The sequence below is a fragment of the Pygocentrus nattereri genome, chromosome 28, assembly GCF_015220715.1.
Source record: "Pygocentrus nattereri isolate fPygNat1 chromosome 28, fPygNat1.pri, whole genome shotgun sequence".
Taxonomy (NCBI): Eukaryota; Metazoa; Chordata; class Actinopteri; order Characiformes; family Serrasalmidae; genus Pygocentrus; species Pygocentrus nattereri.
Window position 1 is genome coordinate 12087630 of NC_051238.1, and position 27842 is coordinate 12115471.

General features: G+C 38.9%; 3 protein-coding genes across 3 annotated transcripts in view; all 3 read right to left on the reverse strand.

Annotated features, from left to right (window-relative positions):
• Positions 1-1197, reverse strand: part of pgm5 (phosphoglucomutase 5) — a 35922-nt gene extending 34725 nt beyond the window's left edge. The window contains exon 1 of the mRNA XM_017723360.2: positions 636-1197. Coding sequence (XP_017578849.1) covers positions 636-893 — 258 coding nt within the window. The 5' untranslated portion in view covers positions 894-1197. The remainder of the gene's footprint in view (positions 1-635) is intronic.
• Positions 1198-3161: 1964 nt separating this feature from the next.
• On the reverse strand, positions 3162-4145 carry foxd5 (forkhead box D5). The gene has a single exon (XM_017723343.2). The coding sequence runs from the start codon at positions 4143-4145 to the stop codon at positions 3162-3164; it is 984 nt and encodes a 327-aa protein (XP_017578832.2).
• A 2743-nt stretch (positions 4146-6888) lies between these two features.
• On the reverse strand, positions 6889-27611 carry cbwd (COBW domain containing). Its single transcript, XM_017723359.2, has 16 exons — positions 27133-27611; positions 24997-25102; positions 24356-24442; positions 23906-24002; positions 22575-22666; positions 21476-21535; positions 21142-21179; positions 17191-17237; positions 14101-14187; positions 13833-13877; positions 13282-13338; positions 11169-11220; positions 8921-8989; positions 8621-8686; positions 8159-8288; positions 6889-7607 (listed from the first exon to the last, which is right to left on the reverse strand). The coding sequence occupies exons 2-16, from the start codon at positions 25094-25096 to the stop codon at positions 7546-7548; spliced, it is 1089 nt and encodes a 362-aa protein (XP_017578848.1). The 5' UTR covers positions 25097-25102; positions 27133-27611; the 3' UTR covers positions 6889-7545.
• Between the last annotated feature and the right edge of the window lie 231 nt (positions 27612-27842).

Sequence of the window (27842 nt, forward strand, 5' to 3'; positions counted from 1 at the left end):
AGGTGAGGTCAGTTTCCCTGGACAGGGATTAAGCCTAGTCTTGGACCACACAGCATTCTGAATGGGGATTCTCCACTGAAAGGAAAACACAGTCCAGAGTTAGGCTTAATCTTTGACTGGGAATTCAATCCATGGTGTGTAAAAGAACTCAGAATTTTTGTACTTGACTTCTGGTTGATAAACGAATGAGCCAAGCATGAAATACAGCCGCCACCACCTTCACTGCCAAATATGCCCTGTGATTTGGCCATTCCACTTTAATATCACATATAAACACCTATGAATGAGATCTGCCTCAGAGGCAGCACTTTAGCTAAACATAAAACCTGACAAGCCCTGGCAAAGTGCTAGCATTTACAATTAGTCATCTAACAAACGCTCTCTAGTGCTTGTTACAATAAAAAGGACATATGTAAATAGACGTATAGCTGAAGTCTTAAACTAGTTTGAGCTAAATTGACTGACCAAGTTTTTGCCATGAAGGGTTCGCAGACGTCAACTGAAGCGATGGAGCTCAGCAGGAGATGGAACTGCTCACACTCTTCCTCAGTGAGAAGGGGCAGCTCGAACTTATACAAACTGATCTACAGGCAGTATTTATGACTTTCTAAAAACTTCCCTCTGTGAAATCTTACCCCATTGGCAGCAGACATCTGTACGATAACTTCAGTAGCTGCTCGGCTGAAGTATCTTCCGTCGCTGCCTACAACCATGGTACATCCCTGACGGTCCCTCAGGTCGATGGAGGACAGGACGCTCTGAATGTAATTCTGGAGGTAGTTCTTTTTGCTCTCAAACACGGCCGTTTTCTTCCTCAGCCCGTTAGTCCCGGGTCTCTGGTCATCGAAAGGGGTCGTCTGAACCGTCAGCACGGGTATAGGGTTGGTCTCCATGATGATTTGTGAAAGAACTGAATCTCCTCTTGTTGAAAAAAGAGCTGCTGCTTGACTGAGGGGGGCTCGAGCGCGGACAGCACGCGGGGAAGCGTCTTGTTTTCACCAAAGTATGAAGAACTGTGCAGCGGCGCGCGCATGTGCAGGGGCGGCGTAAAAGTGCATGAAAGTGTCAAACTGAAGACAAAAGATGAAGAGAAGTCTGACAGGACGGTCTGTTAGAGCTCAGCGGTGCCTGCGTTGTCGAGCAGTGTCTGGCACGGTCTTCTGTCAGGAGGAAAATCAGGGGGGCTACAGAACTCATTCAGTCCTCACCCCTGACAGAAATAGCCCAAGGTGCGTGCGCGGTGTGTGTGTGTGTGGAGCTCAGCTGCTGTGACGACTCCACTGTCCATGGAGCTCAAGGACTCTCACCTGGAGCCATCAGGAACAAAGAACTGGAAAAGGAGACGAGTTATTTTTACCCCCCCTCCCATTTTTATTAAAACAGACTGATCTGTTGTGTACTTTAAAGGGCTCCCAGCGTGGAAGGCAGATTTTATCACTGCTTTGCTGCAAACACGTCAACACTGCTGAACGTCTATTCACTGTTCACTCCCCTGTCCAAACCACACGTTTTCAAACCATGTCGTGTTTTCTTATATGCGCTATGTCTCCCTAGTCATCACTTTAGGCCCACCCACTCACGCTGAAGTTATAAGCAGTGTTTCAGCCTAGACTGCATATAAAACATTCCCATGAATTTCAACGTAGTTTTTGTACACTTCACATGTGAAAAACGTGCCATTTGTCTAAGGGTCGTGACTGTTTTTGGCACATAAACCCACACAAACGTCTTAAGTGGACGTACTGTTGTCTTTTTTGAATGGGGTCATTGAATAATTCACTTGAACACTGGAATTGCTTTCATATATTAAAATGTGTATATTTCACATTATTAAAATAGTATTACATCACATTGCCAAAAGTAAGTAAACTGAAACACAAAGCTGTGTTGATGTAATATATTTTATTAATGTGGAAATAATGTACATATTTGAGTCATGTTTAGTGTAGCTGGTCTATACAGTGTTATACAGGCCTGCATTCAGAGGAGGTAACCTACACAGATTGTGTATATTGATTGTAGCTTAATGAAAATGCAATAAACATTAAATTTGAAAAAAAATCTGAAAATGCAGTTCCTTTATTACACAAACCAATAAATATCAAACAGTACACCCCAAGTCCTGCCCAAAGTGTGACCTGTGGGCAAATGTTTGATTAAGCCCTCACCTCCTAACGCAATGATATTTTTATACTGTGTGTAACATAAAATTCTTGTTCTTATTCTACTTTTAAAATTGTACCACATTTGTAATATTTTTTTATTTTATATAACAATATACAGTAGTGTAATGATATGGAATATTTTTTTTAAAACTGGATTTGAAACCCACCTGCCTTTATTTATGTATTATTTTGTCTTTTTGGCCCTTGACCCACCAAAAACATTCCATTGGCCCTACAAACAAGAGGCTTGGGCTCCCCTGTCCAAATTATTTTATGATTTCTCTGTGGCAGGGTGGTGAACTCACCAGATTACTGCCTGCCTCCTCAACTAATTACCTGGTTTAGCTGATGTGCTAGCAGGGAAATCACATCACCAACCTGTGCTTGTTCCCCACTCCTGCCCCATAGACTGCAAATTTCAGCTTGTACGCCATCTTGTGGACATTTCAAAAACACTCCACTGTTAAAAAAAAAAGTTAAAAAAAAAAAAAAACACAACACAAAGTTTAATGGGTGCCTTTCACAAGTTATGAAAAATAAATTGTGAATGTATTTATTTACAGCTAGAAGGTCACAGCACAGCCCCCCCCCCCCCCCCCCGCCCCCAACCAAAAAAAAGCCTTTCTTGTGGCTTTTGGGAGGCAGGAGGAGGGGTGTTGTGACCTCCTATTGCAATTAATTACACAAGTAAAACTGGGTTGCAAATGAAGCACATGTGAAAACAATCACATCCACAATTCTTTAAAAATAATATAATAATCACATTTATTTTAAGGGGACACAGAATAGCCATTTTTACCAACACAATGCAAATGCATTACAAAACATGTTCCACTTACATATATATTAACATCATTTTAACTATTTACATTAAAACTGTGTTTTAAAAACAAATGTGTTTGGATACAAAGAAGAAATGCACTGTATTTGTAAACTACACACATGTACAACAGCAAATGACTTTCAGCAGTAATGACATTTCCAGCAGTCCAGCAGTTAGGAGTAGGCCACCCGGAGTGTTTCTGCAAATGGCAGCGTGGTTAGAGCAAAAGAAGTCCTGGGCCCTGGGAGCCACTGTGGAACCACACAGGATGGTGGTGGCCGTGGACAGAGGTACTCGGGTGGAAGTTGGGGGATGGACGGTTTGTGTCCTGCAGGGCTTGATTTAGCCATAATGCTGTCGATACTGAAAGAGCACTTCTGAGTTTGGCCTTCAGACCTTTGCTCAGGGAGGCCAAGTTCTCTGGCTTTAATGTTGGAAACATTCTGGTACTGAAAATATGGGGGTGGCAGGACCACACTGTCTTGGGTTGGCAAAACCATTCCATCCTGGGCTGGCACATATCCAAGGGGGGCAGCATGTGTTAACACCTGTCCAGACATACAGTAAGGTCTCCCGTAAGGTCGATAACCAATGTTTGGGTAAAGTAAGAGTCCATCTTTGGAGTATTCTGGCTGGCTCCTCTTAAACCTCTTCCTTCTGCGCAGGAAACTGCCGTTGTCGAACATGTCCTCTGAAGCAGGGTCGAGGGACCAGTAGTTGCCCTTCCCTGGATTACCAGGTTCCCTTGGGATCTTAATGAAGCAGTCATTGAGCGACAGGTTGTGCCTGATGGAGTTCTGCCAAGCTGGAAATTTGGCCCTGTAATAAGGGAACTTGTCGCTGATGAAGTGGCAGATGCCACTCAGGGTCAGTTTCTTCATTGGGCTCTGGAGGATGGCCATGGTGATGAGGGCGATGTAAGAGTACGGAGGCTTGACAGAGCTGTTCTTCTGCTGGCTTGGGCTTTCGGCTGAGGTTGGGCTCTCTGAGCCAAAGCTACTCTCACTTTCAGCAGAAGACTCCTCTTCAGAGCTGCCTCCTTCCACACTGGGCTCCATTGATGAGACCTCCACGAAGACCCCAGTTAGGTTTCCTCTAGCCATGCTGGACTCTTCCTCGGCTGAGAAATTGGCTGCTTCGTCCGTGGAGAGGATCATCATTCCACAGGCCAGTTGGGGACACGGGCTCCTTTCTGAGCTTGTGTGTTGTGTTGGCTCTGTGGCTGGTGGTCTATCAGGAGTTTGGAGGGGCGGCCTATTTATGAGGCTCATCCAGCCCAGCCAGCTGCACAATGGCCAATGGGAGCACGGAGCCACCGCAGGGAGTCACAGCTTTAGCCAGGTGTGGGGGGCTTCTGACCTGCTGTAACTTCATACAGCTCAAGTTGTTGGCTCCCCATTATAATTCACCATGTTAACCAATTAATAACATTAACTGGACTTGATTAATCGGTGCACTGGCGATGAGTCGATTAATGATGAACAGATCAGGCTTGTTTTCTTTGGTTCCATTAAAGGTAATGCAGGTAGCAGTTAGTTATGATGAAACACAACTAAACTGCGGCTTTTCTTCCTTCAGTGACTTCTAAAAGAGCTGATGTATGTAAAGTTAGCCCGTTTATGCTTAAAGCTTAGAGGCTAACATGCTAATAATTAGCACAAGGAGAAAAACATATTAAAAAGAAAATAATTATGGTCTCGCTTTCATTGTGGTCAGATAAACTCAAGAAAAGTACCTTGTTCTATGGAAGAACTGGACAACTGATCATTTAAAGCGTTTTATCACAGTTATCACATCAAAAACGGAAAGTAAACAGGCCATTTTGTGTTTGTTATTCTGTTACGTGGAGTCTGTAAAGCGACCTGGAGTTTGATAAAGGCACTACTGAAATAAAACGTTATTAGTAGTAATAATATAGACACTATCCTGAGTTTAAACGATACTGACAGATTAAAGGAGATATGCTATACACAAAAACCGCTGTTAGCTTGTTTGCTCATTAGCACTGCGTGTTAAACACCATTGGCCCGCTGTGCTGCTCAGCCGCGCCCGCTGGCGGCGGGGCTGATGCTGCCCGCAGGCGGTGGCTCTGGCCGTGAAAATGGCCGTGACTGAGCTCCCCGCTGAGCCTCAGCACAGCAGCTCAGAGCCACGGAACGGCTCCATCAGCATGAGAATAGAGGAGGAAACGCTGAGAGCCTCAGCAGGGCGCGGATACGTGCTACCAACACTGATCTGATCTCAGCTGCAAATGAGAGAAGCGCTTCCTCACCTGGGGGAGCCTCCATGCACATTTATGATCCAGAGCGAACGAGGCATGCAAACGCACCACGGAGTCCAATGAAGCATTTAGTTCGCCCGTGAAACACAATTCGTTGTCCGCTTATAATCATTTACAACAGTACTACTAAATTACAAACAACAACAACAACAACAACAACAACAACAATAATACATCTATGAAAGGATCATTTGAACCCAGGGCTACTGAATGTTGTTCAAGATTGAAACCGGAACTCAAAATTCTTCATTAACTAGTGTTTTATTTTTATTATTACAAGTATTTTTTCAGAAGAATATTTTAGGAATGCAAGCATTTTTACATCTTCCTAGACAGTCATGCTGTATGTTCCCCTCAAATATCAAAACAATTTGTAGTAACAAAAACACGGCAATGCTCAAATGTATGTTTCCACATTATTAGTACACATAAATTTAATATTAAAAAATTATAAAAAAATAATTTAAGGAATTTTTTTTTACTTTACACTGCCCTCGAGTTTTGCTCTCCACCCTGTCCTGCTGACTTATGCATCCGTAATAATAATGCACTGTCACAATAAGTGACACCATCGTTTAAGCCTTCAGAGCAGCAGTTTAAAAGCTGCCAAGTTTAATTCAGTATTGGAAATCTGTTTTCTTCATTCTTGACAAGGCTGTCCAAGTCCAGCCCACTGCACAAAATGGAGACAGAGGAAACTGTATTTTACGCTTTTTTGCATTACTGACAGAAAAGTCATCTAATGTAGAAAAACTGATGTCAGAAGGTCTAAGCAGGACAACAGGCAGTGTGGCAGCCAGTTTAGTCTGAAATATTAACCCCTCTCAAGTTCAATGTGATGGGGTTATAATTCTCACTAAAAATAAAAATAATTAAATATAAAAATAAAGTAAATTAGCATTCTGGTAATAGCAATATGTCACTGAATCTATGGGAAAAAAATCAAATTAGCACGTCCATTTGGCATTGATCTCATGGAACAATGGATTTACTCAGTGGATACTTAATATTTAAGAATTTATTTATTTTTAAGGAAAATTAAGCTGGCTGTGAGCCCTCAAATGAAGTAGTATCCTGCGCACACAGTTAACTTTCTGTAACTGTTGTGACGCCACACAGACAATTTAGTTCAAACATTAACACACATGCTTTTAACAGTGTTAACAACTAACACCTAATATTCTCTCAGTTAATACTGATTGACAAATCAATTTTAACTGAGGTGTTAATATACAGAATAAATAATGCAGTCATTTGAGAAATATAAATTAAAAAAAACTAAGCTAGTGAATTCAAGCCTGAATCATACCCGAACCAACATGTTAAACTGTGCCAACTATCAAACAGGCACAAGCAAGCTTATGGCTAAAGCATCTCATATAAACCACCTTGAACCCACAGTTTGCAGCTGAGCAATAAACAGAAAAGTGATCTTGGCAAACGTCAAGATCTTAAAATGTCCCCCCCTTTATTCAGTTCACAATACTTAAGAGTCCTGCATGCAGAAATGAGCCTCTCTTGCTTTCCGATATTAAATAACTGGGTGTTAAGTGGCTGCTTTAAGGAGCTAAAGATCTCACCCACTGTAGCAAACACAAAATGTGACACGTTAAGACAAATCACGCCATCTCAGGTTTAAGTTTATTTTACTGTGATGTAACCGTCCGTTCTTAAACTGAATTTCAAATTCAAACTGTGAATGTTACTATTAACAAAACTCACACAAACATTATTAATTAAATACAGTCTATTTGTGATTTATACTGTTTGGATCGGGCTACCTTTGAAACATTTTACAATCATGTCCAGAGAACAGTCCAACAATTAATCCATCCAACAATTTTGTTTTGCTCAGTCTGTCTATCATTGCCTCACAGACTGTTTATCTTGGTGTAAGATGTCTAGCTGAATGCATGTTTGACAGACAGCAGTATTTGAGGTAAGTAAACAATGTTTAGACTTTACATCCAAAGCCACCAGAATCTAAAACATCAGTACATCAGTAATCTTTGCAGTTCATTATTACAACACCCTTTCTGTACTTGTGAGCCATGTGCTTTTACACCACTGTGATGGTCCTGAACATAAATGCTGGAGTGCAGTTCCAGAGTTCTGCACAGGACACCACAGACTAACCCAGATTTGAACATCAGTCAAAATGCACCTCAGAGTAACAGTGCAGGTCTGGGGTCAGCTGTACCTTGCCCATTATTGTATTAAATAAAGATATGCAGGGAAACACAGATCCTACGTCAGCGCTCCCACTTTAGAAGGCTTTACTCATTCGAGACCAGCGAAAGAAATTCTTTCTTCAGAATGTCTCCATCCAGATTACGACCTAAAAAGAAGAGAACAGACACATATATAGTTGTGGATCATAATTTTGTTGAACATCTTGGAAACCAATCTGTAAAGCCCATTTATTTGGGCAGTAAGCAATTATATGTTTAAATAATACTAACATTAGAATTAAAATGTTTATATGTATTTATTTTAACATTCTTAAGAATTGATACTGGCAATTATATTTCTTTTAAAATTGATTTAATGTTGACTACTGAAAGTAATTAATATGGTAAATGTCAACAAACCAGTATTATTGATACTGTTAAAAGTTTTTACAGATCCTTATTAAAAAAAACTAACAAAAACACTAAACACTACTGCAAGTCAAAACATTACATAAGTCTTTAAAGAACAAGATTAAACTTCACAGACTGATCAATTTTCAAAGACAATCCATAGACCAGCTCTAAATCATCCCAGAAAACTGAACAAAGCCTATGAAGAGGGTAAACTTAGAAGAGAATACATAAAAAGTGAGCTGGGATTATGAGAACAAATAAAAAATGGTGAGGTACTGGCAGACAGCAGGAAGAGTTGTCTCACCGATGAAGACCAGTCGGTTGACACTCGGCTCACCATCTGCCCAAGCCTCAGGCGTCTCATCCAGCTCGTAAAGCTCGTGAACGCCCTGCAGTATGGCCTTCTTCTGCTTCCCCTGGAGAGACACAATTCCCTGCCACAGCACAGCACACAGTGCTAAGCGATCAGTGTAATCAAGCATTTCACAGTATACTTTGTGGATTTAATGGGATGACAGAATAGCGCAAAAAGCTGGTAAAAATATGTCCAGTGTTTGAAAGTATTATTCTGAAGTAATCAGACTTAATGACTTAACTGTTGTAGCTACCAATTTCCAGTAGTCTATTAAGCACAGACACAAAATGGCAGTTTCTTATACATTTGTACATTAGATAGGTTAGGTATTAAAGGTGGATAATATTTAACTTACTTTAACTTACTAATATGTTGTCAAGGGTTGTTATTAGAAAGGCAACAAATGCTCACCTTTAAGCGAATGACGTTCATAGCCAGTCCTTCCTTGTTCTTAAACATCTTTTCCCATAATAAGTTCTAGAGAAAAAACACAGACAGAACAACAGAACAGTCAGCATATCATAAGGCCGGTTTCCAGGACAGGGATTAAGTCTAGTCCTGGGCTACAAAGTATTTCAGCTGGAGATTTTCCATTGAAAAGAAAAACTGTCGATGACCAGGCTTAATTCCTATCCAGGAAACTGGCCCTTAATGCTTTGTAAAGTTTTGTTATAAATGCTAATTAATGTATTTTATTAGGAGTTTTCATACCTGAATAAACACATTTAAATGGTCCTCAGAGACACTTCCAGGTACTTCAAACGTAACAGTTAGTATACTCTGTAAATGACAAGTACAAACACAAAATCAAAATGCATTTGCCTGAAAGTAGTGCATCTGGAATAGTTGAAAATGTTTGAACTATTTCAACTGTTTTTACAAAAGCAAATTCTTAGTGTTTTCTTAGTGTTAATGATTATTAAACAAATGATTACACAAAGTAAAGGGGAGCTGCTGTACTCAAATGATGAAATGAAAAACGAGTAAAACAGTTTTGATATGACCAACATTATACCTTAAAAACACAGAACTGTTACAGAAGCTTAGGGCTTAAAAGTAAAAGTTTAATAAAATGCAATAAAAAGTTTTACAAATATTTTTTCCTCCAAAATACAACTATTCATTACAAAACATTAGCAGGAGAAATATTAATAGGGTTTCATCTTGTACCACAAACACAGTTAATGTTTTATCACCAAATGTGTTAAAAAGGTTAAATTCCCCAAGAGCTCAGTATCAGCTTTAGCACAAACTTGAGCCAACTTGTCTCTCTTCACCCCCAAACTTGTGAACTTCCCAGAGGCGTTACAAGGCCACTTCGCAGACATTTAAACCATTGTTTAACAGTGTTGAAGTTACACACTTCCTTTTTTCATCTGGAATAACAACAGAAAACAGAGCACTCGTTTGCATGAAAAGAGCAATGGGGCTCGTCTCAGTGAGGGGAGGGGAGGGGGTGTTCAGGTTAGATGCGGGAAAAGAGAGCCCATGCTAATACTAAAACAACCCCAACGCCCCCCGCAATTAGCCCCTAGAGTGAATGTGGGTAGGAGATATAAGGAAATGGAAGAAATTTAACCTTGAGTAAATCCTAGCTCAGAGGGAGGAAGCAAAGCACAGCTGAGTTGTGCATATTATCCTTACTTTAAAAGCCAAACCCACCCCCACCTTGTTTAACATCAGTGGCTTTGAAACTGCAGTAGAGTCAACACTACAGTGAGCTTTGAAGTGATTTAGAGAAATTGTTTTACAGGCACAAAGCAAATGTTTTACGCTACATTCCAGTTTAAATGCAGTAAACAGATCCCCTATTGGAAAGGGAAACATTTTTCACTCAAATCTGTTTTCTAAGTGAAAATAAGTTGCATTTTAATACATTTTAGTGTACAATTTCCCATAAAACATTCTAGCCCATAATATTTTGTAAAAGTTTACATATCGTCGCTGTCCAATGAAAGACAAGTATCTCCAAAATATTAACATTTAATGTAAGTGAATGTAAAGAGAATTTGTTCTAAGTGATTTTAAAGTATTTCTATTGGCCCATTCATCATGAAATTCTTACACAATGTAAAGGATGGCTGGTGTGTTGAAATGATGTAGAAAACTAAAAATCAACAAAAATGGAGATACATGGTTTCCATTGGAGTGTGATGATATGCTAACTGATGTATTTTAGTAGGATGTATACCTAAATTAACATATTTAAATTAACCCCAGAGAAGCTTCCAGGTACTTCCAATGTAATAGTTAATTAATTATTCTATAAATTTCTATTTACTTGCTTATTTTATTTATCAAGTTTCACATATTGGAAAAATAAAACAACATTTTAATAGACTCATTTATATGGACTAATTTTGTCACTGGTGTTACAGTCAGTGGCGTTACAGTTTGCCAGTTACAGTTAGTGTTACTTTAGTGATGTTGTTCAATGTAACATACTATGTTTTCCACCTGAATTACATATCAACATCTGTTTGCCACCTCAATGGTAGACTGATCCAGTAACATTTCTGAGATTCTGCCCATGTTCTTTTTACCTACATGGCAAATAAGCAATTTTTTACAAATATTCACTTATCAAGGGCAAAAAAGTCTGAAGAATAATAAAGTACCTCAAATGACCCTTTTCAAAGGCATTGAATGGCCCACAAGACCAAGGAATGAAGAAGCATTTGACATTCAGGTCAGAGGATTGAGTGCTGAAATGTCTATGTAGAGGTTCATTTCCATTCTAAAACAGCATTCAAACACACTCTTAAAAATAAAGGCACTAAAAAGATTATTTGGAAGAATGCAATAGTTAGTTCACTAAACAATCCCTCAATGGATGTTTCAAACTCATTTGAATGGTCTGAGTGGTTCTTCTATGACGTGGCTCTAACGTGCTCCTCTTTAGCATCTTTATTTTAAAGAGTGTTGCAAACATCTTCACACAAAATGAGGCTCAATTCACCTTGTCAAGATGCGGCTGTCTTGTTTTCACTAGCTGCAGCTTCTCCGTCAATCTGAATAACACAAAACACCAGATTTCAGGGACATTTCAATATGAAGCAACTGTAGTGATTGATGTTCAATTCCCTCAAAAACTCAATGCCTTCTTACAGATGTACAGTCTTAGGAAAATCCCTACAAAGGCATTTAATCGCCTGTATTAGCGCCTGTCTACAAGCTGATGAGAGAAAAGCAGAGCAGGTTTTTTTGTGGGGGGAAAAAAAGAGTAGAATGTGAGAGAGTAAGAAAGAAAGAGAAAGAAATAAGTCCATGACCCCTATGGGAGGGTAAACGTTGCCCTCTGGATTATTCTCTCTGCTGGGAGTACCACACAAGAGGAGCAGAGGGGGGTCGCCTCAGACAAGCGGCCACTCCTCAGGGGGCAAATGGGGCACGGTGAGGCTGAAAGGCAGTGTGTGTGGACACGCGTCTGAAGAGTCCTCCCCTTTCTGGTGTTTCTCTGCAGCCAGGGCTTTAATCCTGCGCAGCTGGCCTGTCCCATTCACATTAACACCGCTTCACTCTGCTCACCGTACAGCGACTGTCTTGTGTTGTAACGCGGGTCATCTCATTAAAGGACTGCTTTGTGGGGAGGAACAAGTAATCTATCTTTTGCTCCCAGAGTTTGCCATTGTTGCGGATAACACAAGCGAAACTATTACATCTGCATGTCCGTGTTGAAGCCATTAAACACTGACATTTTTTCATTTTAATGATCATTTTTAACCCCCTCTGTGGCTTTAATAACAATATACACTATTTATTAGAAAATTAGTAAAATATATTTCTACAGTTTAAAACATTGCAACAGACTGCTTTATACAGTGTCATAGAGGAATAAAAGAAAACCCAGAAAAAAAAAAAAACAAAAGCAAAAAAAAAAAAAAAAAAAAAAAGCTTAAAGCTGCACTAAAGTTTTTTTGTTAAAAAATTAAAAGAAGTAGCATTAATAGCCAGGCAGAAGGAAAACACACTCAAATATGGTGCCTGTAAGCTGCTGTGAGTCACTATAAAACCTGAAATAACAATTTTATAAGGTGTAGGTTTACATTTTGTGTTCTTTAAATTAAAAATCACACACACAGGCTCAAAAAGAAGGTCTGGCTTGAGGTTTCAAATGCAAAATCAACATTACAGTAATGAAGATATGAAAACAGAAGATAATTCACTTACTGACTTTCAGTTAATATGTTAACTGAAACATTAATATGGTAAAGTTTCCAATTTCAGTTTATTAAAGCATTTTAGCATTATACAAAGAAAAGCTGTGCTTTACAGTGTCCAGCTCGAGCCTCAAGCCTACATTAGCCCTAAGCTAATGTAGCCCTAATCACATTAGCCAAAAGCTGACACGATAGTCACAATACAACAGTATGATATGGTTTGGGCTACATATCAGAATCATACTAGTATCAACAGATATTTGCTTAAAAATATGAGACAGATGTTTATATATGACCGATATTTCAGTCTGACATTTAATGACATTTATTGTATTCCAGAAAAGCAGAAGGTTTGTTTAGGCCCTGTAACAGTATACAAACGAGTGTTACATTTTTCTGTGACGTGAATCCAGGTTTATGTAATCTCAGTTTTTACATTTTATAAATGTTTATGTACTGGCATTGGCCGATACATACATAAAAATACTAGTACACCTGTTATATTGTTATTTTTCTATATAACTATATAACTATAGATCTATAGAACTATAGAGCCGAACTCTTCGCTGCTCAATATCTGAATCTTTTCCTTCTAGTCATTAGTAACACAGATATGATTACCAATGAAGCATGTAGATTTTTTACTAAGAATGATAAACATATGTACATATAATACATTGTCACATAAAAAGCATCAAAATGCTTCAAGTTAATTTAACAATGATGCACGTGATGTACAAATTACATCATTCTTATATGGCAGCATCAGAAAATACTACACCAGTATTTACACTGTACCCTGGTTTGCAGTATTTCTAGTAATTACTAACACCCAGCTTAAAATGCTGCAGACCCTCAAATAAAGCTAAATGATATAAATGATTTGATCAATAAAGCTATAAACAGACATACCTTATGCCATCTTTTGTGTCGAAGGAATGCAGATCTAATACCTGAGACAAATCGACCCTAGAAAGAGAAATATCAATTTGTTTTCTTTAATAAAAACACTTTTATGCCACTTATTTAAGAATAAAATCATAATGAATCTAAAATAAATAATCGCACCATGCCAAGTGTTTCACAACAGCTTGTTGAATAAAACAAAAAGGGTGAAACAACACTCAAGTTAGCTCATCAGGTCACTGTCTCTAAAAGAACACTGACTGCTCAGCTGTGAAGACAGCGTCAGCTCTGCCAGCTGATTCACTGAGCAGTCAGGAGCAGCAAAGATGAATGGATAAAGCTGCTTGTGTAATATCACACTTGATGTGTTTCATCTTTCTTACCAGAACAAGACAGGACAGAAAACGGTGTGTGTGTGGTGTTTCAATGACTGGTTAGGATAAAAAAAAAAAAAATCTACTCTTTTTTCCTCATCCCATAGACACACATCTTGTAAAGGTTTAAATGTTTAGTTTCATAGCAGAACAAACATCACTAGCAGTTGTTGAGCTGCTCACCTGGACCTCTGCGTTTCCAGAATTCTGACAAGGCCATTAATGGATCTGGAGAGCAGAGATAACAGAAGACACTCATGTTAATCATAATGAAGTTTTAAGATTTTTATTAATAGTGAAAGTTCTGTAGACACTTAAAATCAGACAATCTAGAAGCCATTTATTAATACTGAGCCAAATCTGTAGGTAGGAATGAATGACGACTAAACATAGAGATTATCTTATATGAAAGCATAAATAAAACAGTGAGGGTGAAGCTCTGATTTCGTACCTGACGGTGTCTCGGAGTTGACTCAGTTCAGTCTCTTTAACCAGATCTGTCTTATTTATAATAGTTAGATCAGCAAGAGCAATCTGCCTGAAGGAGAGAAAGAGCAGTATCAGTACAAGCAGCTCAAAAGCAGTATGCTTCTCCTGTGCCTGTATGTGCATCTTTAAATGTGTTTATCAGGGTTCTTTATCACAAAGCAGGACTTCTTGCTTAGCTAATTAATTCTTACCCTGGATTTTCTGTCTGATGACCGTGGATCAATTTCTACTGGGATACATAACTATAGCAGCTTATGCTGCACATCTAACCTGCTCCAGGGCAATAGTGGCCAGGCTCCTGACCAATCTGGGACAGCCTTCTGATGGTTATCACTTTTTTTGCTTTGTGATGTTTGAGCCATCAGTCATTTGAAAAATATTGCTTTTATATGAATGAAACAAATAGATATAAATAACACAAAGCAATTATTACACAGTAAACACCAACATGGTAGCAGGGCTGACAGCACTGCTTTTTACTTTTAACATATTTACAAGGTATGATTTATTTTTCCTTCTTCAAAAAATAATTCACTCCACTCCTCATCACATTTAATGTGACTGGCTGTTCGTCATAAACATCAAACTTCCCTGCGCAAGAGGATTAACAGCTTGAGAATCAAAACCCTGTTTTAAAGTTGTTGTAAAATGAATTCAAGCGGTTGCGTTTGTTAGGTTTTGTGAGCTACTCTAATATACGAAGTTATCACCTTATCTCAGTATTATTTTTAACTGGGTATTCGAATAAGGCATTTATGGTTTGGAATTAAAGAAATATGTGGAGCATACAGCACTGAGCCACAGAAATACACAGAAAGACTAGCAGCTGAAATTGCATTATATGTTATGTTCAGCAAAATGTTCTGAAAAATATTTTGAAAGTTGCTAAATTGGGACAAAACCAATGTCACCCAAGTACACCCTACAGTCTGTGATCTGAAGCTCAAGCGCAACTGGGTTATGCAGCAAGACAACGATCCAAAGCACAAAAGTCCACCTCAGAATGGCTCAAAAGAAACAAAATTAAGGTTCTGGAGTTGCCTAGACAAAGCCATAAACCTCTCTGAGATACTGTGGCAGGACCATAAACGGGTAGTTAATGCCCAAAAGCCCTTCAGTGTGGTTCAATTACAAATAATTCTGCAAAGAAAAGCAGGTCAAAACTCCTCCACAGTGATGTGAAAGATATAGGAAGCATCAGGTTGCAGTTTAAAAGTGGAACAACTACTAAGTAACTACTTTTTACCATGAGTGAAAAGAATGCATTGAATGATAATATAAAAATGTGTTTTCTGTTTCCTTGCTGTCTTCTTGTCTATCATTTTGTATGAGGACCTGAAATCATTTAGTGCCACAAATATGCAAAAAATAGAGGAAATCACTAAAGGCAAATACTGTTCCACAGAACTATAATTAGCAAAACTTAACTAATAGATCATGTTAACTGTCAGTCTGGCACACTACATTTAAAAACTGGCCTGGAACTTTATTTACATCATACATTTTCCATAAATTGTTCAGCCATTGTGTGAGTGAATGAGAGAGAGAGAGAGACCACTTTTCATGGTCTCTGCTAGGAACTCTATCCACTAATGTGTGCAGAAGAGTGTGTGTGTGTGTCTACAAGCACAAACACATATTCTTTGTTAAGCTCACTGTTATGTGGGTGGCATGGGATGAGCCATGCTCAAAAGGAGGGACCAATTTGTTCAGAAGGAAAACATAAACAGAGAACAGAAGCAATGACAACAGTCTCAGACACTTGTGAGCATTCCAGCATGCCTCAGAAACTTCCAACAACTCCAGCTACAGCAGGTGAGGCAGACAGCTCAGAAGTGGTGTTTAATGCTTACAGGCCTCCAGCAACCACATGGGTGATTAATGGGAAATACCGCTTGCCATTTTTCTGGTTAAAGGTCAAAACTTCCAACTTTAACAAAGAAAGCCTGCTATGAATTACTCAGTCACTAATGACATCACAGAGTTGTTATGGAATGCAGTCTTGTTAAAGTGTGTAAGAATCTAAGAGGAAAATCTCTTGACATGGGACTTCAAAGCAAGACAGACTAAATGCTACTGGTGTTACAGTGATACACTGATAACTGACCCTTGATTTTGGTTTTCTTTCTGTTTTCTTAAGTAGGACATTTCACCATTAGAAGTTGCAGTAAATGGTGATATAAACATGTTATAATTCACTATGATTTTCTTACTCATAACTCGTACAGTGTTGCAGAAAAAACATGCATCCTTTTTTGCCATGTTTTCACATTTTCTGAGAGTGAAACCAAAAGAAAAAAGTCTGGAAGCCAAACCTGTTGAACATGTCATAATAGAAGATTAACATGCTCAACTGAAAAAAGACGTCTGCAATCCATTATGTATTTATTTACACTGGTGTTCATATGTTTGAAATGAAAATTTAATAGATTGGGATCACTGTTTTTAATGTCAAAAATCTGTTACAGATATATGCGTGAAATTATTCTATTATGATATGATCAAATCTTACAGCAGATAACATATGGAAATGGATAAACAATGACAGCAAGTTACTTTGGATTCAACTTTTTCAAAAAAACTTCTTGAAATATCTTGAAAAACCTTCTGGTGTCTAGTTAACAGTGTTTCACGCTACACTGTATCAGTTAAAAGTATGACAAGTGATTACAGACTTTTAAAAGTTCGTGTAATTGCATTGAAATATTACAAAAAGACTACACCAATAACTTTAGACTTCTAAGGGTTAAAGACATATGGATTGTTAATCACATATTACAGCTCTAAAATACTCCTCTAAGGACCTCAGGAATGTCTACATGACCCTGATAAGGGGGTCTGGTGTGGGACGTGCAGATGTAGTAAAATATCTGATTGCTTTTCTTTTAGAGTCAAATAAAAAATAGATTACAGCACCTCCTTTAACACATGAGTGATGTAAGACAAAAAGAGATCCATCTCTATATGAAACATTGACAAACCACCTCCTTTCAAGACCAGTTTGCTTCCCTGCAGGGACTGATCTACTGTTTTAACATTATATAGCCTTTACCTTGCAGCTTCATTAATAAGACCATCTGGTTTCTCTTCTGTAAGGTGCTACAAAATAGACAAAAGGAAAAAAGAGGTGAAAACAGGAAAAGAATGAACATGTATAATGAATGAAGGCTTTAATATGTTTGATGAATGTATACTCCTATGGTAATTGTACATTAACACAACAAAAATTGCACATATTACTTTATAAGTGACTGTGACTTAGAACTAAATGCTATAAAAAGGAAAGCTGGAAATCAGTACGTGTGAGATCACCAGGGAGCTCTTACATAAGTTTACATTTATTACATAAGTAATTGAGTAATCTACCTTATATAGTACTGTGCAAAAGCAGATTACTTAAAACTACATATCTTGGCAGTAACCCCAGTAAAAAGACTACATCACAGTAGGATAAACACAAATAAAAATAAATACAGCAAAAAGCAACAACACTTTTGTTTTCAAAAAGTAGTTGATAGTAAACAGATTTTCTGTCACACATGAGTTAATTTAATGAAACATTGATTAACCAAGCCAGATACTGGATGATACCTACAAAAGTACTGGGCTGCCACGAGGAGAGTTGGGAAAATGGTTAAACACACACTGATATAAAATCACTGCTTTGTGAATTAATACGTTTTGCATATAATGTAATATTAGTGTTTTTTTCTGAGCAAATCAATACTTAACTATCCAAACAGCTAAAAATAATATTTTTCCTTTGTGTAGTAATAAGCCCCAGAGCTAATTAAAATTTAAGCTGTAAGTGTGCGAAAACAAGTGCTAGCACAACTGACTATATCTGTAATTGAGTAATCTACAGATTATTTGGACGATTAATGAAGTAATCTGTTTTTGAAAAGGGCAAAAATTCTTGAGTAAACAATAATTAACCAAGCATATGTAAGAGTAATTGCCCTCTTCTCATAAAAGGACATGTTTTTGATTTTCTATGTGAAATAAAGTTCACATCTCATCAACAGAAAACAGATTTTATTATGGCACTTTTCTGAACACTTAAACAAATAAAATTGTTTGCTAATCATATTTTTTTTAAAGAATAAAACATAACATGGCCAATATGTTAAAATGTAATATTGTGATTTCAAGATTTTTTCACAACACACATTTTTGATATCTTGTAAGTTGGAATAGATCAAGTAGTGCCAAATCAAAACCTGGGAATTGTTTTTTGTAAGTACTGTCGATATCCATGACTTTATCCATGATTTATCACAATAATTATTGTCACATTGCCCAGCCCTAATATACAATCTGCCATAACCGCTGTACAGGTCACATTTTTTTTATCCCCATTATGCTAAACTGGGCAAATGAACAGCAATGGTGCATTATAATGTGCAGAACTGTGTTCTCTGTAGAGGATATATTCACTTATTTCACTAAAATCAACTAAATATATCATTTGATTATGGTGCCCAAACTTTTGTACACGGCTGTAGCTTTTCAAACAAAATACTGTAATGAAAAACAAACTACAAATGGACATCCTGACAACCCTAGTGACCCTATCTTCCTTCTATCACAGTTGTAATGAAAAGGAAATACACAGACCAGGCATAACATTATGACCACCTCCCTGTTTCTATGCTCACTGTCCATTTTATCAGCTCCACTAGGTGGTGGATCATTCTCAGCACTGCAGTAACACTGCCGTGATGGTGTGTTAGTGTGATCCAAAACCCAAATAGTACCTGCTCTGTGAGGGTGCATGGGGGTCCTGACCACTGAGGGACAGGGTACAAGGGGGCTAACAAAGTATCAGAGAAACAGATGGACTACAGTCTGTAATTGTAGAACTACAAAGTGCTACCATATAATAAATGGAGCTGATAAAATGGGCAAAGAGCGTAGAAACAAGGACATAATGTTATGCCTGATAGGTGTTATGTTCTTCCTGGAATTGTAATGTGCTCCTATCTCTATAGGCTTTTCCACACTTCTGTGGCTCAGTTTAAATAAAGTCTGGGTAATTTCAATCTAGACTCCTGACAAAGGCCTTATCCATCACCTGAAGGAAAGTGACAAGCCTGAAATGAAAAGAGAATGATGCAAACTTGATGCAGGGGTCCAATCACCAAACTATCATAACTTCCAAACAGTTTGCTTATTGAAAAGATAATCTATTCTTGCTTTTCTCTCAGGCTTGGAGGACAAGTAGTAGAGGATAGGGGACATTTCATTGGCTATGTTTAAACTGTAATAACACTGACCCTGGGGACAGGGCTGATGTCATCTATGAGACCCCATCTTGCCTGTCCATCGAGCGCTGGACACCAGCACTCAGTCTCAATGACAGCAATGAAATAAAACCAGAAAACGTCCACCACAGTCAGCTCTGGATGGAGCAGAAGCGGGAGATCAGGTCTCATCTGACCCCTATCCTACCACGAGCACATGCACACACCTCACCCTTTCTGATGAGCACATCAGGCTTCAGTGTGTGGGTGGGCGCAAAGGTGACAGGCCCATTAGAGTGATCTGCTCTGATTCCCACAGTTTCTTCAGTTGTTATCCGCTCTTCCCTCCCCTCAGCTCCCCAGAGGGCCTGAACGGGCTGAGGTGCCAGCAGGACCGTAAACAGGCAGACCTGCCAGGTCTGACACCCTTTAAATGACGCACTATTATTCAGGTGTCACTATCACTGTCCTTCTCCAATACTGCATTGGAGGAAGCGAGGTGTGAGGAGGGCCGCTGAAGAATGGACACTGCACCACTTCGGCACAAAGAGAGGTGATAGGACTAAAGTAATACCAATAGGTCACGTTCAAATGGCCTTAATTTAAAAGAGCACTGCAGCCACAGTGTGCAGCTGCATGATTAATCAGTGATTGTTAATTTTCTCACACAATCAAAAGACAAGAATCAACGCAGCTTTTCGAAAAGGTTGTCCTATTTCCATTAGTATCATGTATTTGAAATGTCTTGATTCCACAAAGCTCTATTTACACACTACACCAACTGGTTTGGTTGAGATTGCTTTGGCTAACTTTGAGTAACTTTAAAAAATAATTTAAAAAAAGCCCAGTCATTTGAGACTTTGTGCATCAAAGATGGCAAATGAGAAACCCTCAGAAAAGAATGAAAATAAAACTTTAAATAAAACTGTAACATCATTCATGATTACCAGCTGCACAACATTCTCAACCCGTAGTGTGCACAACAATTCTGCACTGTCCAAAGACTCTCCTCAAGTGCAGTTGTGTGAACTGTGATGGTAGGTTAAGGTTTATGGGAGTGTTTATAGTAGCTGTAGTCCATCCAGGTAATCTGAACTCTACAGAATGAATTCAAATGTTTGTAACAAGGGTTAGGGTAGTAAAAAATGTCCCAACTTTTCTGAAATGTATTACTGGCATTAAATTAAAAAAAAAAAAACATAACATTGTATATATTTTTGTAAAACTAAAAACAATTTCAGTTTCAACATTTGATATGCTGTATTTGTACTGTTTCGATACATCTTTGCATTGTTTTTATTTTACACAGCATCTCAACTTTTTTGGAAACAAGGTTTTCTGTATTATAAATAAATACATACATACATACACACACACACGTGTGTCTGTGTGTAAATCTTAAATGTGTATTCCACTGATTTTTATAAATGTCTGCACAATAAAGATGTAAACGACGACATTCATAGTGGTTTAATGTGAAATGCTAACTAGACGTCTAAAGCATTTAATGCCTCTAAAAGCTCTCTAGCAGTAAGCTATTACATTCAATGCTTATGAACACACTGCCTTATGCCTGAGGGAATATTTTTTGATAGCTTTGGCCTAAAACATTTTTAAAATACATTTTAAATATAAAATTCCCCTAAAGAAAATGTTTTTTTTTTTAAGATTTAACTCATACCATCTCTCATTGGCATCCTGTAACACCCTTAGTTGTAATACCTACAAATAATTCATGTTTGTATTAGTGCTTCACTCACCTGCATTCCATATTTTGCATCAATAACAGTAATAATGCCTGAAATGGAAACGAAAAAGATAGATCAGATAGACTTTTGTGCAACAAGTATACTGAAATGCATACTTGTGTAGCTCCCCTACATAATGTAGAAATAAATATGAAAAATAATAAAATAACATTATTGCATTACACAACATGAACAAATGATACTGCTCATGGTTCATGGCTCTAAGCAAGATTGACTAATTCCTTGTTATCAGTTTTGCAGAGTTTTTAAGAAATGTTTCAGTTTATTCCAAAAACTTCCTAAATAAGGTTCATTTTGACCTTCATCTGTCGAACAAAATTCTTACCATCCAGATAAAGATCACTTCCTAATTCAGCATCAACCCAAAACATAGAGGCAACAGCGCCTAATATGGAGAAAAAAAACCCAAATAATTCAAACATCACCGCTACACTTTTAATATAACAGTGTACTGGGTTATCACTGTGGGTGAAGTGAAATAAAAACAGAAATAACCAAAACAAAAATAATTTCCTTGTAGTATAATATTAAAAGGAAAGGCTTAAACTGGAAGCTTACTGTATTGTGTACTTTAAAATGCATTACTGAATTTCACGGGTGGTTTGACTTTTTCAACTACAAGCTCCGTTTTGCTTGTTTCCATGCTATTCAACTTTTCTGGTTTAAGTTATTTTACAGATTCATGTGACAATGTGGGCCTATCTTGTTCACATAATGGACTTTTGTCAGGCTGTCAGGGTAGAATAAGAAAGCGCCATAAATATTTGATAGGTTAGTAATGAAAGCAATGCTCTTAAACAGACATTGGATGCATAACCCATTTAGGCTACAACCACCTTTTTTGGAAAAGGGAGGGGCTTATTCCCATGAGACCCCCACAGAGTGACAGGCCTGTCTCAGCCAATGACAAGCCACAGCAATGAGAAGAGACCTGGCCTGAGCACATTCTGTCAGCCTCAGACGCTAAATTGTCTGCTAGACCTAGCCAGGCGTTGGCCCCAGACGCCTGTCAATCATTTGCTCAGTCTGTGTGGCAGAGGTGCTGCCCCCTATGACTTCCCTATTCATTTCTATTCCATCAAACCACCACCCATCTGAAGAGTTGGGGACAGGTCTACTCTGAGCTCACAAGTTGGGTCTACTTGTTGTGTTGCAGCCATAAGCAGTTAATTTTTAGTTTGCAAAAAAGACCTTAACAATCACATAATTGGACCAGAATGATGCAAAAATATGTAAAACAAATTAAAAGTTAAACAACAATACATGCACATGGTAAACAAATATTTTGTTTCTGAGAATAAACGCACTGTCTTGATGACGGGGCTTTGGGTACTAACTTATTGAAATATCAAGCAAGATAAAATATGCGGGAAAAATAATAATAAATAAGTAAATTCAAAAAGGTGCAAAAATGTGTAAATTACCAGGATCTGCCAACCCCGTTGTCTCAAGAAGAATGTAGTCAAACTTTCCTTTCTTCTCCATTAGATTTTCAATCGCTTTCAGCCCATTATCCCTGCACATGGAATTCCAAATGAAAACAGGCCACATAAACAATAAATAATATTGTTAATATTATTTGTTAATTTTAATTGTTAATAATATTAAAACAATAAATGTCATTTTCATTTCAGTATTTCTGTTACGCTGTAAGTAAGTATTAGGAGTTAATTTAAGTAATATGTGCCATTTAAAGTACATTAAAACAGAGGTTCTTTACCCAATTCTCACAGGTCTCTAGTCACAGCACACTAACACTGCTCCCAGTAGTCCATACACACATACAATATACACTTATATTCAGAATATTGCACAATGAAAAAATGTTTATATGTTCATAAATGCAACACAGATCTTATGCAACTCCTATTTTTATTCTTATTTTGTTGTAAATAGTCTAGAGATTTAACTTTAACTTATTATTTATAATGTTTATACTATTTCCTGTTTCTATTACTGAGTGCCTTACTTCTATCACTCTGCTGCTGTAATACTGTGAAATTCCCCGCTGTGGGACTAATAAAGGATTATCTTATATTATCTTACAAAATAACATGACAAAAAAACATTGAAAGACCTTATTATCTGGTTCGGGTGGCTGGTAGTCCACAAGAACTTAAGAGCTAGCCATAGTACTTTTACTATTTAGTGCTAGATTTTTTTGCATATACATTGTCACTGACCAAAAACAGCAACTTAAGTAATTAACTAAAATAAATAATTTGTACCTATAAATATTCTCATCTGGTTAAAACATTTGCACAGTATTCTGTTCATATAATGCATACTTATAAACTTGTCAGATTTCATAAGGTCTTCAGATTCAAATTTTGCAGAGAAAAACATTTAAAAATGCAGAAACGGTAACGCAGAATGTTTTCGGAAAAGGTTTTTGCGACAGTATGTACAGCAACACTATATACAGCAACACTATATACAGCATTCTGAGACAAGGTTACTACTTATTGTGTTAACATTATTTCTAATGCACTGTAGTTTAGTCAGAAACTAACCAGTGATGAATAAGGTAGAAAAAAAAATCAGCCTGTAATTACACAGTGCACACCTATAAGGTAGACTTCTAAATAACTCAAAAGTACAGAGACAGGAGTACCTAACAAACTCAGTCTATGTGCATATGAGCAATTCTTTTTGAGTGCCAGTGTATATTCTGCATATAATTGACATTTCTAAGCTTTTAAAAATGTGCTGCATCACTTAATTCATAAAATGTCTTAAGTAGAATACTTCATACTTCACTGAGCAGCACAGGCAGCCGTTCCTGAGTTCCAGCCACTCTTCATACAGCTCTCCTGCCTGACTCACTGCCAGAGATTTCTCCAGTGCACTGCCTGTACAACACCACACGCATGTCAGAAATAAGGACTAGAGCAATTAAACTATACTGCTAGCAATGGCTAGTTCACAGCAAAGTTTGACTATCCAGAGGACTGAATAGATGATTACACATAATACGTTAACTGCACAGGTCATTCAAAGATCTCTGCAGGTCTAAACAAAACACAGTCTAAAGGAGTACTCCGTTTTGAAGAAAGTATGGGCTCGGCTGCCCTCTTCTGGACAAAAACAGCAATTCAGATGGCAATTACTATGAAATTAGTTCCTTTCATTGACCCCTGCTCTCAGTCTAGAAATCAACAATTCCAAATCCTCTACTCTTCAGCAGATTTGTTAGATAACTTGCCTTCACCAAATTCATTGAGTATGACTGCTATTCTTTTATTATGCTGCTCCGTCAGTATGTAGTTCAAAAGAGTTGTCTTTCCTGCACCTGTAAAAAAGAAACCACATATTTAAGAAAAACAGGAAGATCAAATTAATGTTAGAACCTGATACAACAAAACGTCAACATAACATTCAAATTTATAATGTCAGGTTGAGTCAAGAATGGGTTTTAGATTTGAAAGTGGTTTTCAGTAAGAGAAATACCACGCTTTATCTGGACTTTTACTCAGCGGTGAAAGTGTTTTAGTCATTACTTTGATGTGGCCAAGTCTGTTGCATTGTCAACAAATAAGAAAGGACCAGCTTGAGCACTTTTCTGGCACAAGAACTTCCATTTAAGGAGCTGAACATCACACTTTACTTCCACACATGAAAATCATTCCCATCTCGGCAGCGGACTAGGAAGATTACAAAAACTTGATTTATTGTGAATGTGTGCAAACGCTATGAAGCCTGACGCCATAAAAGAAAACCTGACATGAAAATGAACTTAAGGACCAATCATATTTTCATAAAGCACCGACATCAGACTGAATTATCATTAATATTGGATCCTGTTGCTGGAAAGCTACTGTGAAGTACTGTCATGCTCAACCTCACCCAGGTATCCTGTGATGATGGTCACTGGTATTTGGGCTGCAGGTGTGGTGCTCTTTTCCTCAATAGGAACCAATTCTGGACAGTCATCCTCCTCATCCATCAGGACCTTCAAAACACATAAACTGACATTAAACGGCCCAACATGCGGCTCCACTCATCAGTGATGGATAGCAGTTCGCTATTTTCGCTTGGACTGCTCTGCTGATGCTCACAGCTCTCACTTTCAAGCTCTGGTGTTTATTTTACCAAATGACTCCAAAAAGAGAACAAAAAGGGGAACTCCACCCATTTTTCTAAATGTTTCCATAATTAAAGAAGCAATTCTGAGCGATTTGATGTGAAACGCTGTATTCTAGAGAATCTTACAGTCAGAACAGACAGTACACAGTGGGGTAAGATGCTGATGCCTTGAAGCTCCCTCACATCAAGTTATTACATGAAATGATTGTGCAAATGCTGCCTGAGGCCAGAGGCACTGTTTTAATATCAGTCTTAAGATCAGCTTTTAGCTTCAAGCTTACCCTTTTCATTGTCATGTAAGGCAAAACAGTCCCAAAGAAACCTTATTTCCCTATTTTATCAGTGTTTCACCATTATCAACACTGCGCATTAAACCAGTAGGCTAACATGGGTGGTTTTGACAGAGTAAAATGGCTATATTTGTGTTGTGGAGACATCGTGACCCCTGGTTCCTATCAGCACCACTGCGCAGAAGGTGAGAGGCGGTAGGTCTACATGGTGTCTACAGGCAACCATTTCATATCGAGTTTTGGGAGCAACTGTAAACGTTAATTCTACAGGAGTAATTACTGCATTTAGGACTTCTGTTCTCAGCATGAGAGCCTCGTCTGTTCACGTCTGTCTGAAAGGAAAACGAACGAATTCACGTATTTCACCACAACGTGAAACCAGCCGGTCACAGCTCTCATCCTGACTGACCGAGTGAGCGGAGATGGCCAGAGAAGCCGAACCCCGGAGAAACCGAAGCCGAACCCCGGAGAAGCTAAAGCCGAACCCCGGAGAAGCTAAAGCCGAACCCCGGAGAAGCTAAAGCCGAAACCCGTAGAAGCTGAAGCCGAACCCCGGAGAAGCCGAAGCACGAACCCCGGAGAAGCCGAAGCACGAACCGCGGAGAAGCTAAAGCCGAACCCCGGAGAAGCCGAAGCACGAACCCCGGAGAAGCCGAAGCACGAACCCCGGAGAAGCCGAACCCCGGAGAAGCTGAACCCGAACCCCGGAGAAGCCGAACCCCGGAGAAGCTGAACCCGAACCCCGGAGAAGCCGAACCCCGGAGAAGCTGAACCCGAACCCCGGAGAAGCCGAAGCCGAACCCCGGAGAAACCGAACCCGAACCCCGGAGAAGCCGAAGCCGAACCCCGGAGAAACCGAACCCCGGAGAAGCTGAAGACGAAACACGGAGAAGCCGAACCCGAACCCCGGAGAAGCCGAACCCGAACCCCGCAGAAGCTGAAGACGAAACCCGGAGAAGCTAAAGCCGAACCCCGGAGAAGCTGAAGACGAAACCCGGAGAAGCTAAAGCCGAACCCCGGAGAAGCCGAACTCCGAACCCCGGAGAAGCTGAAGACGAAACCCGGAGAAGCTAAAGCCGAACCCCGGAGAAGCTAAAGCCGAACCCCGGAGAAGCTGAAGACGAAACCCGGAGAAGCTAAAGCCGAACCCCGGAGAAGCCGAAGCACGAACCCCAGAGAAGCCGAAGCCGAACCCCGGAGAAGCTGAAGCCGAACCCCGGAGAAGCCGAAGCCGAACCCCGGAGAAGCCGAAGCCGAACCCCGGAGAAGCCGAAGCCGAACCCCGGAGAAGCTGAAGACGAAACACGGAGAAGCCGAAGCCGAACCCCGGAGAAACCGAACCCCGGAGAAGCTGAAGCCGAACCCCGGAGAAGCTGAAGCCGAACCCCGGAGAAGCCGAAACCGAACCCCGGAGAAGCTGAAGACGAAACACGGAGACGGAGAAGCCGCTGCTTGTCCGAACTGCCCGGTTCCACCTTAAATGGTGCAGCAGTTACCGAAACGGGGAAATTCGAACAAGAAGCTGGAGAACAGGAATCCAACTCAATCAAACACGACTTCACAACACCACCTCCACATCATGCTTCACACAAAAACAGCAACTTACGGCTTTCTTTACTATTTAGCTCGACTTTTCACAGCCAAGCACACACGATACGCTGAAACTGGAGTGACTCGCACAAAGCTCCCACTAGCGCACAGACTCCTTCTGACAGTTCCTACGTTTTGCTTGGTGAAATGATCGCGTGTGCTTTTGCAAAACCACAACGTATCAATGAATTTCACTAAATGTAAAAAAAAATCTCATTTTGTTTCAGTAACGGCAAACCGAAACTTTCTGAAGCCCTGAAGCGTTTTTAAAAAACAGTATCGGGAAATAGTTCATTACGCTCAGTTTAAAAAGCGTTGCCTGTAGTGACACCTGGTGGACAGAAGCACGAACAGCAGCTATAAATGTACTGTGTCCTGCAGGAGTTCTGCTATTTATTTGCAATTACTAAAAATAACTTCTAGTTATTTGGAAATTTATTTGGTCAAGATGCAAAAGATGGGTAAAAGAAGTATTGGTACAGTACTTCTAAGTAAAGTGTATTGTTTTTTTTTCTTATTTTTAATCTTTCCACAAAGAAGACTGATTATTTCAGTATGAGTAATTATGGCCCCTTTACTGTTTCATGTGCAAAAGTACATGATAAGATAGCAAAATAGGCCTATATTCGTAGACTTAATACAGAAATTTAAAGAAAATGTTTCCTTTGCACTCCTAGTTATTTTCATGGTGAACAAATATAAGTGCATCATTTCATTTCATAAATT

What these genes read in the sequence shown, in the direction of transcription:
- foxd5 (XM_017723343.2), bottom strand. Translation starts at nt 4,145, where the DNA reads ATGATCCTCTCCACGGACGAAGCAGCCAATTTCTCAGCCGAGGAAGAG.
- cbwd (XM_017723359.2), bottom strand. Translation starts at nt 25,096, where the DNA reads ATGGATGAGGAGGATGACTGTCCAGAATTGGTTCCTATTGAGGAAAAG. An exon ending in TGCCTGTGCTGCTCAGTGAA is followed by an intron (nt 22,667 to 23,905) that starts GTATGAAGTATT and finishes TTCCATGTGCAG; the next exon opens with GGATAATGGGCTGAAAGCGA. An exon ending in AAGTGATCTTTATCTGGATG is followed by an intron (nt 21,180 to 21,475) that starts GTAAGAATTTTG and finishes TTTCCATTTCAG; the next exon opens with GCATTATTACTGTTATTGAT.